At 42.1% G+C, this 20,825-nt stretch overlaps 4 protein-coding genes across 4 annotated transcripts; 1 reads left to right on the top strand and 3 right to left on the bottom strand.

The window, feature by feature from the left end:
- Nucleotides 1-2,499: 2,499 nt before the first annotated feature.
- On the bottom strand, nucleotides 2,500-3,924 carry LOC130138788 (uncharacterized). The gene is made up of 3 exons (XM_056313904.1): nucleotides 3,864-3,924; nucleotides 3,103-3,507; nucleotides 2,500-3,054 (listed from the first exon to the last, which is right to left on the bottom strand). Exons 1-3 carry the CDS (start codon nucleotides 3,922-3,924, stop codon nucleotides 2,804-2,806), a joined length of 717 nt encoding a protein of 238 aa, XP_056169879.1. The 3' UTR covers nucleotides 2,500-2,803.
- Nucleotides 3,904-5,536, bottom strand: LOC115688273 (leucine-rich repeat extensin-like protein 3). The gene is made up of 2 exons (XM_030614047.2): nucleotides 5,207-5,536; nucleotides 3,904-4,945 (listed from the first exon to the last, which is right to left on the bottom strand). Exons 1-2 carry the CDS (start codon nucleotides 5,373-5,375, stop codon nucleotides 4,086-4,088), a joined length of 1,029 nt encoding a protein of 342 aa, XP_030469907.1. The 5' UTR covers nucleotides 5,376-5,536; the 3' UTR covers nucleotides 3,904-4,085.
- A 2,711-nt stretch (nucleotides 5,537-8,247) lies between these two features.
- On the top strand, nucleotides 8,248-8,646 carry LOC130138787 (cytosolic sulfotransferase 15-like). Its single transcript, XM_056313903.1, has one exon. The coding sequence runs from the start codon at nucleotides 8,248-8,250 to the stop codon at nucleotides 8,644-8,646; it is 399 nt and encodes a 132-aa protein (XP_056169878.1).
- A 750-nt stretch (nucleotides 8,647-9,396) lies between these two features.
- LOC115686459 (AUGMIN subunit 5) lies at nucleotides 9,397-18,302 on the bottom strand. The gene is made up of 10 exons (XM_056313720.1): nucleotides 17,346-18,302; nucleotides 16,329-16,871; nucleotides 15,558-15,699; nucleotides 14,487-14,663; nucleotides 13,921-14,130; nucleotides 13,227-13,412; nucleotides 11,779-11,938; nucleotides 11,108-11,303; nucleotides 10,459-10,591; nucleotides 9,397-10,048 (listed from the first exon to the last, which is right to left on the bottom strand). Exons 1-10 carry the CDS (start codon nucleotides 17,840-17,842, stop codon nucleotides 9,920-9,922), a joined length of 2,373 nt encoding a protein of 790 aa, XP_056169695.1. The 5' UTR covers nucleotides 17,843-18,302; the 3' UTR covers nucleotides 9,397-9,919.
- Between the last annotated feature and the right edge of the window lie 2,523 nt (nucleotides 18,303-20,825).

The following is a 20,825-nucleotide window of genomic DNA, read 5'->3' as shown; positions in this document are numbered from 1 at the left end:
GCGAGGATGAAACTCCTGAGGACACCACATCACAACCTGGATTACCGCTTTTGATCAGCTTCACCATGCATCCCTGGATATTCTCGGCATCATCGCTCATCGAAGGAGGCAAACGGACCTTGAACTTGCCATGCGTATCCGTGGTCACCTCTTTTCGGAAACTCGAGTCCATGCATTCTATCAAAACAGATGCACCTACATATATGCACACAAGTCGAATCTGCTTTACGGCAAATTGCAACTGATACAGAAAACTCAGAGGACCATAAAAAGGTTTGCAATGACCGCCTCTTTTGTTTGTGCTAGGATGACCGGTTTTGGACCTGAAATGAAGTGGCTAGTCCTAGAGAAGCCTCGCTTGAAACATGGGTCACAGACGACAGTGCCGACAACCTATACAGACAGAAGGTCTCCTCGTGGGCAGCCCCAGAAGCACGAAATAGCTTGAAACTGAGCAAGAGCATGTCGGCCACGAAAATGGCACACCCAGGAACACCATGAACAGAAACCGAAATATGTAAATGGAGAAGTTACCAATCCGCACACCTGATTTGGAATCCATGGAACTTGACGCGGAATTGGTGACGGTTTCCGAACATGAACTCTAGTGCTTCTCCCCTATACCCTTTGCCGGAACACTGGCCTAATGAGATTGTCACTTACAAGAAAAAATTCCTCTCTAGATCCGTATGTGAGTCAAATTGTGCATCATCAGTTTAAGGAAGGAACTCGAGCACTATTTATAGAGTTTCGGCCACGGGCTCTCTCATTACGAGCAGGGCCATACTCGGCTCATACTAGCCAGCCTCATATTAGACTTATTAAGAATCCATCTATCTTACCTTTATTAGACCAAACTAATATAATGAATCTCAATTAATGAAGCCCACATTAGAAAATTCTTACGTAGCAATGTTACCAGAGACCAAGGCATTGGCAATGTGACTGACTCACAATTCAATCTCAGATCACTCTCTTCTTGTGTCCGATATAGACCAAAGTTTTTGCCTTTTTGGCTCCTTGTTGCTGTCTGGATGTGACTTGTGAGGTATACATGAAGAAGAAGCTCACACAGGGCAAAACCTACAAATCCGGTTATTAATTTGCTCCTCCGAACTCATCTTTTCCTCAACAACATTGATAGAGAAGGTCAGAAAAAGCACAACGGTCTCGGCTTACCGTTCTTACTCGACGCACTCTCTCGTGGTCAGTCATGTCGCAAGGAAGTATTTTCCCAGGTGCAATATCTAGTCCCGATGCAGATGGCCTGGCAGCCTCCTCCGAGCGAATCGAGAGGGGGCGCGGACCTTTAGTCTAGTACAAGAAAGCTGATTCGCCGCACCATCAAACCGACATCAAAACGGACCAAAAAGAAGGGTTGATTGGGGAAGGATGAGGTAGAATTCAGGAGTGCTCTAGCATAGGCTTTGGTTTCATTGTTTTGCTCACACCTGCTTGTCTTTGATCCTTAGTTTACAGTGAAAAGGTCAAATTACGAGCAAGTAGCTGCAGATTTCACTGATTCTTGAAGTAATCTCCATCCCTATAATGAAAAAAAGTGTCTTCTTGGCAGTGTTCAGCTTGCATTTCAAGTTACTAAAGCCTCATGAATTGAAGTTTACATATGATGCAATCCAATGTAAAAACAGTCAGTCTCCATCTTTGGCCTCAAAACCTTTTCGATGTTTCCCTTCTAATTATACTGTTAAACTGGACAAATATTTCGTCAGTGGGTCGTGGTTCTTGCATAAGGAGTGGCAATCCACTATGACTAAATTGCTCGATTGAAATTTTATGATAGGAGATATATTTTTATTTTACAATCTAATTGACAAATTACACGCTACGGATTTGCACACACATCCAAAGGAGGTGCAATAATTAGGACGAAACTTAAAAAACATAAAGCATGGAAAAGGCAATAGAAAATATTTGTACCTGTTTATTTTGTATGTATGCACTTATCATAGTTTAAGCAAGGAGAAATCTATCTCCGGAAGAGTCGTTGAGCTAGGGGTGAGCATGGTCCAGGTACTCCGGTTCCAAAGCTAGAACAGGGACCAAATTGGAGGGGCCGTTTTCAGAAAAAAACCTAGAATCGGGAACTAAACAAGTCTACCTTAAAATCGACTTTTGGCCGGTTCCCAGATTGAACCTTGACCATTGCTCGCCCCTAGATTGAGCGGCCCGGATAGGGAATTATACGAGCTTGTTTGCGGTTTGTGTTGTGGAATCAAATCTGTGACATGTGCCTTAAACACACATGCAAATCAGATACTTAAGACTATCCCCTCCCATAAGGTTAACAAATATAGTATCACCTAGATAGAGAAAACAAAAAGTCTATAGTAATGGGCCTTTTCCTTCGATGCTTCCATTCGGGGAGAAATTTTTTTCCTTGTTACGCAATATCACGGCTTTCATACGCCATATTAAAGTCTAGCTCTCTAATCCGATCAAAAGGCGGGTTATAGACGATGAGTTCGAGACTCGCGAGTATCACATCAAACACAACATTGTCCCATCAAACCAAATTTACAGACAGTGCTTCGCAATTGCTTAGGATTGTTATTACATTATGAACCGAAACCCCTGTAACCATGGGCCAATTATTCCTCTGCAACATACATTCAACAGATGGAATTCTACCATCTCATGGACAGATTACAAGAGACAGAGTTCTGTAACGTCCTGAACGCCCACAAATCCAATGGACGTAGGAGGAATCCTTATTTGAAAAGAAAAAGGTGGTGGAAATACTAGAACGAGAAATGTTACCTATGTGAATGTATGATGTATAGTACTATAGTTCGATCAAGGGGACATCTTTGGGAGAGTTGAAGCAGGAGGGGCATTTAAGGAGAGAGGAGATGGTGGCAATGGAGCTGTCGGAGGGAGAGGAGGAGAAGGGAAGGATGGTGGAGTCGGAGTCAGCGGCGGCATAATAAATCCTGGGGATGGTGGCGAGGGAAATGGTGACGGCGGCGGGAGAACTGGCGATGGGGGTACGGGGAAAGAGAATGAAGGAGGCGGAGTAAATCCTGATAGTGGCGGTGGAGTAAATCCTGGTAGTGGCGGCGGAGTAAATCTTGTTAGTGGCGGCGAAGGAATCGATGGTGGTGACAAAGCAGGGGCCGGGAAAGGAATCGATGGTGGTGACGACGGTGGGGCCGGGAAAGGAATCGATGGTGGTGACAACGGAGGGGCCGGGAAAGGAATCGATGGTGGCGGTGGAGTAAATCCAGGTGCGGGTGGGAAAGGAGTTGGTGGCGGCCTCGGGAAAGGCGGCAGTGGTGGGCGTGGAGCGACAGGGAAAGGGAAAAAGGGCGGCCGTGGCGGCGTCATGAACCCCAGGACCGGTGGCGAAGTGCCAGAGGGCACAACCTGTGCAGATGGGAGGTTCTCCTCGTGGGCTGCCCCGGAACCATGATATAGCCCGAAAGCGAGCGAGAGCAATGTTATCAGAGACCTCGAGAGCATTGTCATTATGACTGATTCTCAGTTCATCTCAGAGCACTCTCTTCTTGTGTCCCATATAGTATATAGAGCTCCTGATGATCTTGTGATAGGTTTAAAGTCCAACAAAGACAGTTTTTGCCTTTTGGGCTCTTTCTTGTTGTCTGAATGTGACTTGTGAGTTACACATGAAGAACCAGCTCACGTAGGGCAAAACCTACAAATCCGGTTAATTAATTTATGCAATACGAGGATCCAAGCTTCACAGTCACTGTACTTTCAAAGCTACCGCCATTATAAGCGACGGTATATTATATCCCCACAGAGAAAACAAACCCTACATGTCATTGATCTTTGTCCTCGCGTCAAATAATGAAGTTGCTTCGACTTACTAATGTAATGCTGACCCGAAAACCTTCTAACGGTGAGTGAATTGCTGAACTGAAATTGCACAGTAGGAGAGCACATTCTTATATTACAATATAATTGACAAATTACACGCTACAGATTTGCACACCGCATACCAGAGGAGGTGCAATAATTAGCACGACACTATAAAAAAGCATGGAAATAGCAGTAGAAAATATGGTGCAACTAATTTGTGTATGTATGGACTAATTGTAGTTTAATCATGGGGAAATCTTCTCTGGGCGAGTTGAAGCTGGGCGTTTACAAGGGGAATGGGGTGGTGGAGGGAATGGGAATATTGGAGGGAGAGGAGGAAAGGGGAAGGACGGTGGGGGAGGAGGAGGTGGTGGTGGCGGAGATGGAGTGAATCCGGGTAGTGGTGGGAAAGGAATTGGTGGCAGTGGCGGGAATGGTGGCAACGGAGGAAAAGGGAATGATGGTGGCGGAGGCGGCGGGGGAGTAAATCCCGGTATTGGTGGGAACGACGGCAGTGGAGGGATAGGGAAGGGGAATGACGGCGGTGGCGGCGGGGTCAGCCACGGGATTGGTGGCAAAGGAATGAATGGCGACGGTGGCGGTGTCAACCACGGGATCGGTGGCAGAGGAATCAGTGGCGGTGGCGGCGTCAGCCATGGGATTGGTGGCAAAGGGATTAATGGCGGTGGTGATGGAAATGGGAAAGGAAATGATGGCGGCGTTAGCCCTGGGATTGGTGGGAGAAAATTTTTCGAGGGTATCGAGTTTTTCTTGGAACTGAACTTGGGAACTCCTGGAGCTGGACCTTCGGTGCACCTGCCCGGTTGTTTCGGGGGCTTGAAAGTGAGAAGCCCTGCCGAGAATATGCGGAGTCCGTGCCTCATTGACTTTAGTCGAAGCGAAGATGAAACACCTAAGGACACGGTGCTGCAGCCCGGATCGCCGCTTTTCATCAGCTTCACTGCGCAGCCCTCGACTCTCTGCACATATTTGCCCATCGAAGGCAGTAAACGGACCTTGAATTTTCCATGCTTATTCGTCCTCACTTCTCGTCGGAAGCTCAGGCTCGAGCTCGAGTTTCCGCATTCTATCGAAACATATGCACCTGCATACACACGCAAGTTGGTGGAATTCTGTTTTTAGACACAAATTGGAGCTATAACACATGAAGTCTAGGTAACAAAAAAGGCTCGAGCTCGAGTTTCCTCATTATATCGAAACATATGCACCTGCATACACACGCAAGTTGGTGGAATTCTGTTTTTAGACACAAATTGGAGCTATAACACATGAAGTCTAGACAACAAAAAGAATGAAATCACAGGAAATCACTATCTCTTTACGTTTGGTGATGAGTAAATTGGACCTGAAATGAAGTGACTGGTCCTTGAGAACTCTTGCTTGAAGCATTTGTCACAGAAAACAGTGCCCACAACTAGTGCAGATGGAACCTTCTCTTCATGGGCAGCCTCCGAAACATCTAATATTCTCAAACTGAGAAAGATAATAGCTATCAGAAACCTAGGCATTGGCATTCTGATATGCTTCCCTTTGCTCTCATAACATTCTTCTTTGGCTTTTTATATGGACCTCCTGGCAATCTTTAGTTCTGTGTTAGATTGGGTTTACTAAGAGATAAGTTTGCTTCCTATGTCTCTTTCTGTTGTCTGAGTCTGAGGCACACTTGAACCAACCATATCAATGTTCAGTAGCCGGTTTGATGTATTAATGTGAACACAAGCCGTTTCCAATCATTCAAAAAGAAAGTGAAAAAAAGGGCACAAGCACTTGGGTTCGATTAACAGGACTTAGGAGGTGAACCGAGGCTTGAAAATGACATCGAGGACGCGATTCAGACGCAGTAATTGAAAGAAACAAAAGGAGGGAGAGGTGATTTTGGGATGGAAAAAAGGGTAGATAGAGGAGAACTCTTGCATGCCTGGGGGTCATTGTTGGCTCACACATGGTGTCCCCTTTTGTTTCTTTGTTGATGTGAAACCGCCAATAAAGAATCTAATCGGGACCCATTTGAGTCACGAGAAATGTAGAGTAGCCACACACAGATTCTCTCTTTTTGTCAGTTCTTGTAGTCATCTTTCAATCCAATAACCAAAGAAAAAGAAGGAGAAGAGAGAAACAGCCCATGTTGAGTCTGAGGATGACTATGTGTTGGAACTTGAAGTCTCTCAGAATTGCAGTCCACATACAATGTTGGAGCTTTGTTGTATCCATCCTCCATAGAGAAAGGATTGGTTTGTCATTCCATTTATCGAACCGGTGGAACACATCGATTAAGGCGACCCAATCATAAGGTTAAACGCAGTTATATCGGATAGGTACTTTCTGCGTGTTTGAGATTGACGAGCTTGTTCACTTCATCAATTCGCTAAGCCAGGTTTAAAACTGTCTTATTCCGCTAAGACTACGTTTCTTTTCCCAATCCTTGTTTTTGAAACACCAAGATTGCCTTTTCTTGTCCTGTTCTTCCGAACATCGTTGTCTTCACGGGGTTCCAAGAAATCGAAGTTCAATGCTTCACGGGCAGGCTTTAGGGTTCTGAACATGGGTCTCTTCTTCTCAAACTGTGTCAGCTAAGAGTTCAAACGTCGCTTTTGGTTGGAAATTATTTGGGTTGATGATGACTGATATTTGTCCGGCACGAAATAGATTGGGACATGATGGTGGGCAGGCTCTTTATGTACGATCCTATGGACACTTTCTTCAATCAAAACATATATGATAAGCTCTAACTTCTTCTGTACGAATATTGACTCTTGAGTTTAGTAGAGGGTTAAAGCGATTGAGATCAAGAAACCCTGAGATCTCGGGCTTGAAGCCTGATTTTTAATTCTCTGATGCAAAAATCTCGAGGACACGAGAAACTATCTTACATAACTACTATGATAAGTATGTGGTGCGGTGAGCCATTTCACGTTTTAACCGCGAGATGGGAACATGTTTGTGTGGCCAAAGTTCGATCTTTGGGTCTCTTGAAGGACCCGATCGATTTCATCGAACCATAACAGTCTAGTCGGTCTCTCGGCAACAGGATAATTTATTGACACTGGAAGGCTCTCGAAGGCGGTCATGGGGGGATTAAATTCCCTTTGATTGGACTCGGATCTGGGATTTCATTCCATGATATGCACTTCACTACTGATGCATATACTTCACTCGATAAAGGACTTCTGTACTTCAAGAGTTTTAAAATGTCATAATTCTGGTGGTGACACATGATATATTCGATGCAGAAGATGCTTCATATGTGAGACAAGAGTCTATACACTTTTACATTAGAAGAGCTTTTAGATTATTGAACTCGAGTCGGACACCTTTTGAATTATTTGGTCTTCGGACATCCGCAGTCTACTGTTCTCAGTTCAGATGAAGCTCAACTTATCATTTCAAGTCCATCAAGCGATGTGATTGCATGAGAGCAGTAAGAAACTAAAAGTATAGTGTTAAGATCTAAACATATTCTGCACTGCGTTTTAACAGTTTTACATTTTTTTTAGTAAACGATTGCACGCTCGACCTTGAGTCAATATCAAAACTAGAGGCCTTTTCGATTCCTCGTGCCAGTCTTTTATCTATGTATGGCTGCGACGCCGTTCTTTATATGCATTGAAATTTCAGCAAGCCCTCATCCACGAGTTTTGGTTGCACAGGACACACGAAGCTCAGGCGACCAAATTGGCTTTTAGCACAAGGGGGATCGTTAAGATAGATTACATTTCGCGTCACGTTCTGATGGCTTTTGAAGCTGGTTAACGGTTGTGCGCACAATTTCAGATTCATATGCGGAATGCCAATCTTGATTCATTGATTCCGAGTGTGTCCTGGCAACTGCCTCTTTGGTTGGCTTTTGACAAAGCGTGCTGATGAATCAATGAAGCACGTGTGGAGTTAGGCTATGCAAGACAACTTCGTAATTTCTTGTGTACTAACGAATAAAACAACCAGAATTCCTACGATCCAGTCGAGGGATGATATAAGTTCACGCATTCGTTTCCCAGTTCTTATATATTCTAAGACAATGCTCTCACCGGAAAGCCAAGCTTGAACTCAACTCCTTTCCTCTCCTTCCCATGTCTTATTGAATGATGCTCCCTAACTAGCAGCACCTATGGCAAGCCATGCCAAACTCTACCCAATTTGGCCAACCTGGACGTGCAAAGCCAAATTTGAATTTGTTTCCCATTAAGTGGTGGCTGCAATTTCACACCTTCACTCACTGGACTGACTATAAATTTCCAGAACTGATGATTCAATTCGCATTTCTAATGCCATGTTGCATATCATATACTAGCTGATAGATTCGAATCTTCCGATTGTCGCATCATTTATGCGACTCTGAACCCCAAGGACACATTCATCTCGCTATGGCACTGTGCTCGGAGGGGGAAGATGTTTGAGAACCACGTGCCAATAGGTGTTGCGGCCAACAAGTTCTGCAGCGGGGTGGTTCCATTCGGACCATATTATGAACATGTCTTGAAGTATTGGAAGGAGAGGCTGGCTAGGCCGGGGAATGTGTTCTTCATTACCTATGAAGAGCTAAAAGACGACCCGAAGCGTCATGTGAAGTGGCTCACGTCATTGCCATTCTTAGGTTGTCCTTTCAACGTTGATGGTGAAAATAAGGTTGTCAAAGAGACTGTGAGGGAATGCAGCTTTGAGTGCATAAGCAAACATGAGGTAAACAAATCCAGCAATTCACCAACATGGTTTGAATTGCCCTACCACCACCACTGGAAAGATGTTACAGCAAAATTGTTGTTTCAACTTCAACCCATTATTTGGTAGACCATAACAACGAGGAAACAATTATTTTGAGGCACACAAATCCAGCAATTCACCAGCATGGTTTGAATTGCCCTACCACCACCACTGGAAAGATGTTACAGCAAAATTGTTGTTTCAACTTCAACCCATTGCTCGTAATGAAGAAACCGTTTCTGAAGCACCACCCACCGTCGAGCGGACGCCGCCTTGTCGATGGAAGAGATTCGCCAGGCTCATCACCATAACTTTTTTCTCAAACAAGGATAACTTCAAACATAAAATCAATGGAGTGGGCCAAATTTGGGATTTAAATGAAAGTTCGTGCTTTTTACAAAAGACAAAAAAGTCGTAAGTAATCGTCACCTCGGCTTTAAATGTTGGTCTTTTATGGAAAAAAAGTTCGCCTAAATTCTGTCCTCCGACCTTAAAGTTAATGCTTTTTTGGAATTAACCCCAATTATTTTGAGACTCGAACTTTTCAGGAATTTAGAAACCATGGACGAACTCATCGGACACGGGTGGACAGTGACTTACCAGCGCAGTCCATGACTGAAGTATGCTCTCGGGATCCCCACCGATGCATATTGATATAATTGAGACGGCCCGGTTGATATGCTTATGGGTAACAGATTTTGCTCACAAAGACTTTCTGTTGTAAGACAGTCGGAGATTGATGAATACATCACATGGTAAACTGAACCTTGCACACCATTATTTCTGCATAAATTACATTTCCAAGGACAGCTGAACAAATCGACCTTCTATCCACTCTTAAAAAATGAAATTCAACCATAATAATAATGCAAATCTCGTTTGGTAACTATCAACACGTCATGTATTCCTCATGTGACACCCTTCTCAAACAATACAAAATTACAATCACAAGTTGCTGCAGGCAACTCGAGACGACTCAAGTGGCATCAGTCTTCATTCTCAGCCAAAGAACAGTGGCAAAGTGAACCACCAGAGTCAAAGCTATAATAAACATTTTATACAGAAAATGCTTCTAAAGAAGCAACACAATCACACTATACAGAATCCAACAACGTAGGCGGACGATCAGTGCTGATGAATCTCAACCTTTATCACAGAGATTGTGAAATTTTCCCTCTCAAGTTGTCAAAAGTATCTGGGAGGAGTAAGCAGTAAATACCACAATAATGCCAACTGCTTCTGGTCCAATGTAATTATCCTGGAACTTCAATGTCATAAGAACCATTAGCAAGTTAAATTTAGGAACTTGTTCCAGAACCAGGCAATTGAAGATTGTCCTCAGAGGTTCCTTGAGCTGGGCTCACAAGAGTTCCTTATCGTAAAACGCAAGAAGCTGTTTGACATGGTTATGCCAAGTGGCGACATTTTGACCATCAACTGTAACCCAGTCAACAACAGTTGCTGCAGGCTGCTCCCACCATTCATCAAGCTGCCAATGTCAAAACCAAGAGTCAGGCATGACCAAAATAAGTCTGTAGCAGAAATAGAAGACATGTGAATCAGTTCATTTCATTCACTCTAGCCATAAATTCTACAAGTTACTTTACCGCAACAGGAACGCAGAAGTCAATGCCACTTCTACCAAATCTAAGATACAAGCAAATATCTCGCTCAGTGAAAAAAAGAAAAGTATAAGCACATATGTACTAGTCAGCAACTATGAAGATACAATCTCCAGCTGACAGTTGACATCATGTAGGCATTTCTTAAAAAGTGAACCAAATGCCTCGTACATTCTGATATAAGCTAAGGCCTACACCCTGTACTCAAACGTCATGTGATATTTGATGGGAAAAAATGGGTGATTCCGACAATTTGTTGGTCATTCGTGGTACTCACCAAACCCGCAACATATCTGCAATCTTCAAAGCAATTATGAGCATTTGACACTGCAGCCTTAAGCTCAGGCAACCACTTATCTGTGACAATTTTCTCTTGTTCGGCAGCCAAATTCAAACAGTAGCTAGTAGCCCTGAAACGTGCAATCTTAGCTGTTATACTCAAAACCAGATATTCTGAAACATAAAAATTTTATGAGAACAAGTACAGTATGAAAGGCTAAATTGTGCAAATCTCAAGGTAAAAAGGATGAAAAACATGCAAGGACTTGAAAAGGTTGAAATTTGACTCGGTGGCCTAAAAATACTCCACGACAATGAAGGATGCATTTTTTCTTACTTGCTGCTCAACGGGATGGAGGTTAAATTGAAAAAGAAATGCACAAAGTACATTTTCAAGTTTACAGTCCACCGGTCCAGATATATCATAACTGATGAATATTTTCTCTTCCTGAAAAGTAAGTGAAATCTAATAGCCCATCCATATATATGGTCCTTGTCACCTCTTCCTGGCCTCAAAATGGATTCAACTAATTGACTAGAATGCTGAAACAAGTATGCATGGACAGGCTTCCAGCAACATTGGATGAGAAGTAAAAGAAGAAGCAAATAGCCTAAAAGTAGCCTCAAACATAAGAAGATAAGTACACCTTTCATATTCTTGCAGAGCACGGTATGCGTGGTTTAGCAATGTATGACTGCTTTCCACAAGGTCCTGCCGGACATGCACCAAATTGATGGCTTTTGCCAAGTCCTCCAACACACTAGCCTCAGAACCACGTAGTTTTAAACAGAAGTCCAAGGACTCTAGTACTGACGCTAAAGCAGCATCTGACCCCTCCATACCTACATTGATGAACAAATAATTAACATAAATGAATTATCCACAAAGGCTAGCACTGCTGCAATTATTAAGCCCTCATGAAAACTCCAGGAGGACATAGAACAGAGACTGACTCTGTTGTATATTAAAAGCGCAGCTCTAATCTGAGCAGTTGATTAGACATTGGAGTAGAGGACAACTGGATCTCTTCATGTAGTTGATCTATCCCTATCACCATAAAATTCAAATACACCACGTCCTACAATTACAAGTCACCAAAAGCTCTTAAATCCAAGCCAGAGAAGAATCTAATTTAAAACAGTGCAATGGCACAGACATCCTGACACATAAAAGCACAACCATCAAAAGAAATTCAATTTCAACTAGTCTCTGGCCCAGTATCATGGCTAAGATGTCATTTATAGTGCTTTGACTGACAAGAAAATGCATGCCCACTCTCTTCCAGAAACTTTCTCCATAAAGATCCATTTAACTCACCAGCCGGATACTGGAGAGCAGCAGAAACACGGCATATCGATGGCACAGCTGACGGATCCCTGGCTCCAGCTCTTGCAGTCAATAAAGCAGCATTTTTTTCAGCAGCAGCAACAGCTTCAGGTCCTGTGGATCCACTAGAACCCATAGACTCCAGGAGTGCCTAACATAAATCATGAAGGTAATATTCAAATATGAACTACAATGGAAAGAGAGAGGCGCGTGTTGAGTTATTACAATTACATCACAAGGACTCTAAATCTCTATCTCTTGATCAAGTGTCACAATACAATCATAATGGAGATTGTAATTTGATGCTACCCCACTTGGGAGTTAAAGCATCAAAAGTGCCCGTTTATAAATGATAAAATAGTGAAGCGTTGAATATGTAGTTAATTTATGCAATGCCAACTAGCCTTTTTGTATAAATATTTATCAAAGAGAAAAATAAATAAGAGGGCCCCTCATCATACATAAAATACAAAACCAGTGAGAAAGATTTTGCAGATTAAGTCAATAAGGTAATACCAAGACAAGTTCAAGAACAAAAGTCCTAAGAACTAAGAAGCCTCATGGAGGAAATCTCACTCAAACTTTCTGTCTTCTAATTTTCTCATGGACTCTTCCCCATTGTCTTGTGAATCATTTCAAAAACATGTTTCCTTCAAATCACACATCACAAAAGATGACACAGAAATAAAGCTTTGTCACAGAATAGCTCATGGAAAGGGAGAACAAGTTCTTTACAAACAATGCCAACAATAAAATCATGGAGGAACATGCTACCAAACCATTTCTTATGAAAACAGAGCGAAAGGCATGCGCCATTATATTTTGAAAGGAAAGGACCAAAGTCACTATCACACAACCATAACAATTCATGAAGCACTTGCAATATGAGAGTATTATCAATCTCTACACCTAAATTTGAACAGACGTGCAGCTTTTTAATTCACAATAGATATTCTTTGAAGCGGCGGACCAAAAGAGCAAGTACTCTCTATATATCACCAAAACTACCAGACCAACAAATTTTAGGTATTGCACTTCTGACACAGCATATCCGAAATTATCATTTGTTTCAAGTTCTCTAGACTATATCCAATCTGATTATGAAATAGGATAAAAATATTTAGACCAAGAGAAAAACAACTAATTGCCACAACAAACCAGTTGGATTTTGTAAACAGCTATATTTTCCTCAAACTCTGATTAGAGGAAACATCCTCCAACCACCCTTATGATTGGTGGGTTACAAATTATGAACATCCCCCACATGCAAAATTAACTAACTGGGATGTGAGTGATGCCATGGTTGTAACCCACCAATCAGAATAATAGCTCTTTAAAAATGGTAGCCAGAAACTTAAACGCCAAGTCGCCAACATTACTGACAAGAAAAATTAGCATCTAGCTATAGGTTCAATGATATAAATTTCCTTCATAAATACCTGGGGGGTTGATGGGAGCATGTAGAGGCTGTTATCCGGACTTCTGCAGAAGGCAGAAACTTCTTTATCGAGTAGATCTTTTGCACTGTTTGAGATGTCTATCACAATTGTGCATACCGGGATTATAGTGCTTGCTGCATATTCCCTGGCGACTAATGGCTGCTGATTCCAACAGGCTGCAGCATCCTACAATATTTTCCAAATGAACAAGAACTTTATGGTCCCCTAAAGAAGCAATAGCATTGCACTTATGCAGCCCAGAATGAATTAAATTCAACCAGAGAATCAAACTCCACCAAAGTAACTAAACCAGTTCAGAACCGAGTGATGAAAAAATAGATCCACACTACTTATAGTCCTCAATACTATTCAAAAGTCATTCTTGTTGTCAAAAGTAGGGGAACATTCCAGAGGTCAGAATGTAGTTACCCTGGCAAGGCATTTCATGCAAAGACAAAGATACTCAGATAAATAACCTAGCTTGCCGACACCCTTCCCCCCCCACAAAAAAATTAATAACTGAATAAATAAAGTTAAGAATAAGCAAATAGGAACCAATATATAGATTAATTGGCTTTCCTCTAAGCATCTTAACAAGTCACCGGCTTTTAGCTAAATCCGCTCGACAATCATTCCTTCCGAAATTGAACATGTTCTCAAATGACAAAAAGAAAAAATGGCACTGAGAATTTACCATATTAGCCTTGAGTAGAGCTGTATATATGGTTTCAAGTTCCGATCTGCGGGCATCAAACTCTTCGATCTTTTTCCATTTTTTCTTCAGTGAATCTTCAGCTTCTTTTCGCTCAGCACATAATTTGTTTAGTCGTTGGATTTCAGACATCAAAGTGTTCAAGCTTGCCCTCAACCCAGCAGCTTCCCTTTCCTTGGCCCAAACTTCCAACTACATGAATGGAAAAAAAAAATGCAATTTAACTAGTGCAGCAATATACAAACCTGAAAACCAAACGCACATAATAAACTTTGATATTTTTATAGACAAGTGCGTAAGGAACTGTGAAGGTGAAGGTAGTTCATGAATCATATGGAAATGATTCATAGACAAAAGACGTGAGAGGAGTGATAACCAGGAGCATGAGCTAATATGACTCTATGTTCGGAAAATATATCATATTCTCTACGCTACATTCATTTGTCCCATCATCTCTCTTTCCTTAGTCCAAACCCGACCCCCCCCCCCCCCCCCCCAAACAAAAAAAAAAACAAAGAACAGAAAAGCTATCATAAAAAAGAGTTCACCTCCAACTGCCGAAGGCTGCCAACATTCTGCGATTTTACCCCAGTACCAACTGTTTTTGCAGAAGCCACATCCCTACTTCCTTGCAGAACTTGTATAAGCCTTAGACAGGAATCTCTGGCCTCCGCAGCTTTGTTAAGTGCATCTTCAGTAGCCAAAAACTGCTGAACATGTGCTTTCTGCAGACAATAACAGGCATCATGTCATAATCACACAAAAACTTGTGAGAACTACAGTTAATTGGAAATGGATTTCACGTAGGCATGTAATTCCTTACTCTTTATGTACCTGAAGTCGCAAACCACAAGAATCACATTAAAAGAAAGCATGACTTTGCAAAGATGCAAAATGGAAATATTGATTTTTTCCCCACAAGTCCAGAAGAAAATGTTGCTGACGACACAACAATATAATAGTTGCAGAAGATTTTAGGCTTCAAGAGATTTAGCACTAAGAATGGAGTTGTTAAAAGAACGTGCCAACTCAGATGAGATATATACAAAGGAAAATATTAGTTAAGATGCGCTCTTTTACAAGTCAAAGTACAAATAGATGCAACTAAAACAGAAATCCTGAACTGCACATAAATAACTGCAAGTGAGACATCGGCTACCACAAAACCTGCAGCAAAAGCACCATCTTTTTAACTTGGGTGGATAGATACAATGTGATACTGATTTGATGGACTAAGCAATGTTTTTCTTCTCCATAATCTCACAGAAAGAAGTGCAATCTTTATTCCATGTATAGATGTACTTTCACATTGGACAATTGTCGAAGAAAATTTACATTTCAAATCTAATGCTGAAGATATCTGTCTAAATCAAGCAGTCTAACCAGTTAGCCGGCCATGCATCGCTCACAATATAGAGGATGAAAAGGACAGGAGACAGGAGTCATTCATCTGCTTTTTATCACTTTGAGTATTATATGTTGAAGGTTCAGCACAAGAACAAATGACTGGCATTATAAGTGTCCTATTTTAGTAAGAAAAAACTGGTCGCATAAAGATAAATTTAAACCAGAAGTCTACAAGATTATAAATGAAGTTAATGTCAGGAAGAGAAAATAACCTGTCTTTCAAGAAGCTGATTTTGGGTTCCTCTAGAAGATACATCAACTCCTATCTTTCCATTACCATAGAATTGATAATTTAACGGTGAATTAGCATCGGGAGAAGAAACGTCCATTACTCTGTTGTTCTCGTACTTGTATCTGATTATGAAAAATAAGAAGCGTTAATATCTGAAAATTCTGCGAATAGAAGCTCAACTGACAAAAACTGCACGAAAGAAGTAAATGGAGCTTAATGATGAAACAGCAGAAACCAATCACTAATATTTTGCTTGCATTTTAAAGAACTAGCGTCATGGGATGCATCTGTGTGCCATTTGATACAGGTGAAATTGATTGAAGGATTAGCTCGTTTAATGAACAATAGAAAACACATCAATGAGTAATTGCCACCCATTTCAAGGTCCTGAGAGGATGCAGCTTTTAAACAAGATCATGAAATTACACTGCATTGAAATCTTAAACCTGAGATGCTCCATGGCTATAACACCACTATTCAAGAAAAGCCTACGCCAAAACAAACACTACATTTTGAGCTCCTCCTCGATACTATTGAATGTTCTATATAATTAAAAAAGCAACTGCTCAGAAACTAAGGAGATCATGAGCACAGTGAGGCATATGCCAGTCGGGTAACTAAGTGGAGAAAATAGGATAGCAACATGTGCCTAATTAATCCAGCCACAATTCAAGTAAGAAGATTAAAACGTAAACTAACAAGCAGAGGCAGAAAGAAGCCAGCGGAAAATGTTGGAAAGGAAATATCGTACCTAAGTATTTCTGCATCAGCTCTGACATCAATTTTCTCTATCTCTCTGGAAATCAATGTTTTCAACCGCGATGTGTATGCAGTAATCGCCTGAAGCAGTAAAGGTGGACTCTTGAGGCAATACAAAATTACAGTTGCGACCTCATCCGGTATTTCTCCATCAAAATCAAATCCAAGTTTAGCTGCTTCTAGTTGAGGATTTATATGTATACCGCCTCCTTCATAAGCTGGAAAACAGTTGCGCACTTTCTCGATCATGTGTGCAGCAAGAGACTCACATGCCTTCCGTACATTTTTTTCTCGAGTGGTTTCGATAAGGATAACATCTTCAGCAGATTTTGTACCCTTGACAGTTGAATAAACAGCTTCTTTATCACCGCCTCCGCTATAACTATTGGCCAGCTCAGAGGAAGGGTGAAGAATGGAACTCTGAGCATCCCTTGCCTGAATGACATAATAATGAAGTCGTCTGTGATATTCTCCAAATATTCTAGCTGCTTCATCACACTGTTGGTCATAAGATTCTAACATCACCTGCTTGTGCCTACAGGAGAAACAATGTGACCATGCAATTAACAATTCAAAAGCTAAAACTCTTACAAAATTGGTGCATTTTTAACTTTTAATCAAAGGAAACTATCGCATTCAGGGGCTTTCTCATGTTTTGCTAGGGATTCTAATCTTCAATGAATGTACAAACTTCTTAAAGCAAAACCATTGGGATGCAGGAGTTTGTTAAAATAAAAAGCCGGGGATAAAACATAACAGAAAGAAGGATAGGTGCTTCTTGAACTCCGAAGATAAAACCTAAGAGAAAGGTAATGTTCTTGGATTTGCATGATTGGAATCCTAGTGATCCAGATAGACAAAGACACTTCTATCATGATATGATTACACTACGCGCCATGCCATGTTCAATTTCCCACACTTACTTGGTTATCAGTATCTAACCCATCATAAGTAGCAGCAGCTACCAGATTTAACAAAATCAAACCAACAAAATCGAGTGAACTCAAACCTGTAATTTACTCGCTCGTCAAGCATCCTCTTTCTCTCAGCCTCCTCCCTCGAAACCTCCAGCATCCTCGCCTTCAAATCCTTCCTCTGCCTCCTCAAAATGTTCCTCAACCTGTCCACCTCCTTCGCAGCCGATTCCCTCTCCTGCAGTGCAGCCTCTCTGCTGTCCGCAAGGCCGCCGGAACCATCTCCGCCCACTTTCTCCTTCCTCCTGCCTTTGCCTCTACCCTCCTCCTTCCCCAAACTCGCCGAGCCGCCGCCGCCGCCCCCATCTCCCCCGCCGTGAACCGTGATGTTCCTCCTTATATTCTCCACCGTCTTCTCGGATTTCACCCGCTTGATCAGAAAGCTCCACACCGGGATCATGTTCCCCCGGCAGATCTTGCGGAGCGAGTCGGCCGACGGCGCCTGCGACTTGCCCGAAGCGGAGTACGGGCCCAACGGCCGGTACCCCATTTCCTTCTGCAGCCACTCCAGTATGGCCTCCGGCTGCGCCATCGACCCCGGCGAGCCCCACCCTCAAATCTATACCCCCTCTTCTTCCCACCCCCGGCAGAAACCAAACAATTCACGAATCTAAAGGCTCTAGACGCAACAAAACCGACAATGGAGCAGCACCCAGAACCCTAATCCCGCATACCCGCAACGCCCCTTCAACTATCGACCCGACCCAGTTCAGCAAAAAGCGCCCAGGTAGCGCAGACCTGGGCTTGCGAGGCCCTTCTTCGGAAAGGAAGAAGCTTTGCTCTTCTCGACGTACCCCGGGGAAGCCCTGAGCTCGACGCCGAAACACTGAGCGAGAGGAATGCAGGGGGGCGATCGAGAAGGGAAACGCAGGAGGAGCGACGCGGTTCAGATCTGAAAGGGAATGCGGTGGGAACTGGGAGGTGCTTTGGGGAACGGCCGGCGAGAGGAAGAAGACGACGGTGTCTCGTCACCCACTGTGTTTTTTTTTTTTTTTTTGAAGTAGAAGGCACGTACGAATACGACGCCCCAACCATCAGAAAAATGAACCAAAGGAAAGAAAAAGAAGAGAGAGACGCGAGAAGTTTTGATGAAACGCGGGGTGCGGTTTGTGCAGCGAGAGGGAGCGTAGAGAGTTCTTTTCAAACCGGAAATCCTCCCGCCATAATTGAGAATCCCAATTTTTTTTTTTTCCGACGGCACGGGGCGGTGACGTGGCGGCGTCCGGAAGATCGACTGCGGTGCCCGTCGCATCGACATTCTGCTCGGACCTATCGAGGTGTATATGCCGCGAATGGGCGAAAAGTTGGACGTATGGGATGATGTGATTAGGAACGAGCAGTGAGGTACGCGAGAGTTACTCAGGTTAAAGGACCGTGTTGGAATTTACTTAGGATTTTGTTAGTATTCACGGCTCGGTTTTACTAATTGTGGCACCATCCCAGCTCGACGCTTGTTGAATACGTACAAAAGAATGCGGCATAATTGATTTGAACCCAGTTTTCGAGTAAGAAAAAGCAAGCATATTCATTGCATATGTAGAGAGAATCGGTGCAAAACTTACATTGGTCTCGTTGATTGAGGGCCAAAGAAAAATTTGTAAAACTAAGGATTTGTTCGTTTGAATCACACCTATGCTTGCTTCTTGCTTCTGCTCTTGATTCTCTCTCTCTCTCTCTAATTTGATTCTAGATCGCAATCTCTCCGATGATGAAGCCATCTCCGACCAAATTGATCTTCCTCGAGAACATCCTCCTCTTCGGCGTCGTTCTCATCATTCTCCGCTTTGCCTATGTCATCACCATCGCCGGCAAGTCTCGCAACCTCAGCGTTTTTTGCTTCTTCTCCTTGCTTTAGAACATCAACCTCGTCATCACTAGAGCCGGCTCCGGCACTTCCGCCTCCATCACCATGGTCGATGAGGTTTCGCTTGAGGTCGGCAAGACGAAGCCCAACAATGGCCGAGGGGAAAAGGGGAAAAGAAGAAAAAAAAAAAGAGTAAAAAGTAAAGAGGAGAAAAGAAAAAAAGGAAAAACAAAATAAAATAATAAAATATTTGAAAAAATTATTAAAATATTGTTAAAGAAGTGTCTACGTCAATGTCGGCCGGCATCCACGTCAGCGATTTTCGGCCAAAATTGGCTGGATAAACTCAATTTGCAAAATGTAAAAGAAAAAATTTAGGACTTCATTTGCACAATTAACAGATTTATGACTAAATTGATAAAAACACAACATATTTATAACTTTTTTGACAATTTTCTCCCTGGATCTCTACCTCAATAAGCTTGATAAATAAGTGAATAGCAACAAGCCCAAATGGTTGCCGAAAGCTAATCTAGTGACCCAAACAAAATAACTCTTTTTTATAAGGGTTAATACCACGAAAAATCAAAAATTAGTACGCATGTAATAAATTTACTTAAAATTAATTTTTTGACCATTAAAATCTCAAACTGGTACATCTGTGATAAATTTGCCCTAAACTAAGGGTGTGCAAACGAGACCGCTCGAATTGGGAACCGCTCGGACCAGATCGGATCGGCCGGTTTGGTCTAGTTCCCGGGAGTATCAGTTTGGTTCCCGGTTCCAAAAAATGGAATCGGTGTCCAGGCGGTCAGGTTCCAATGTGAGAACTGGACCAATCAGACCGAACCGATCAATATATATATATATGTGTGTGTGTGTGCAGGCGTGAGCTACATTCTTATTTTAGATGTTTTGACTTTTGCTATTTAGACATTAAAATGATGTCAGTATACATCTTCATCCCTTTTGAGCATGTTGATATTATGTATGGTTGGGGAATCTCACCATGTTTGGTTGAGGAATTTTTACATTAATCAGTTCCATTGGACCGGATGGGAACTGGACCGGGAACCGATCACCCATACCTTAGACTAATTTTTTAACCAAAATCCCAAACTGATATATTTGTGATAAATTCTTTTATACTAACAAAACGTACCAATGTACCATTTACCAAGCTATGTGTGCGCAAGCGAGATGATTGGCACGAAGTAGCGAAAAAAAATGTGATTTGGATTATTTCAAAAGATAGACTCGAATCATTGCCCGATAAGGAAGGTCATCTAAATTTAGAATCCACATATATTTATAGGATAACGTGATAATCTCGTTCGCATTCGTCCGTTTGGGATAATGACAAAAATATTCATAAATTTCAACGTAATGTGCAGTGCAATCCCTAAACTTTTAATTTATTCAATATGATCCTTGAACTTCAACTTAACGTGCAATGTAATCCCTAAACTTTTAATCTGTTCAATGTGGTTTCTAGATTTTTTGGTACATGTTCAAGTTAGTCCCTGAATTATATAAAACCGTTTAATGTTATCATTACATTAATTCAAGTTTAGGGACAATATCGAACATTTTCATATTCAACAGGAACCGGATTGAACATGTATCAAAAGTTTATAGATCATATTGAACAAATCGAAAGTTTAGGAACGGCATTGCACAATGAGATAAAGTTCGATGACTACATTGCACG

This window comes from Syzygium oleosum, unplaced genomic scaffold (genome assembly GCF_021117445.2).
Source record: "Syzygium oleosum isolate NSW1041296 unplaced genomic scaffold, Sole_v2.1 Sole_v2.08, whole genome shotgun sequence".
Lineage (NCBI taxonomy): Eukaryota > Viridiplantae > Streptophyta > Magnoliopsida > Myrtales > Myrtaceae > Syzygium > Syzygium oleosum.
Note: the sequence above shows the minus strand (reverse complement) of the source record. Positions and strands in the feature narration are given on the sequence as shown.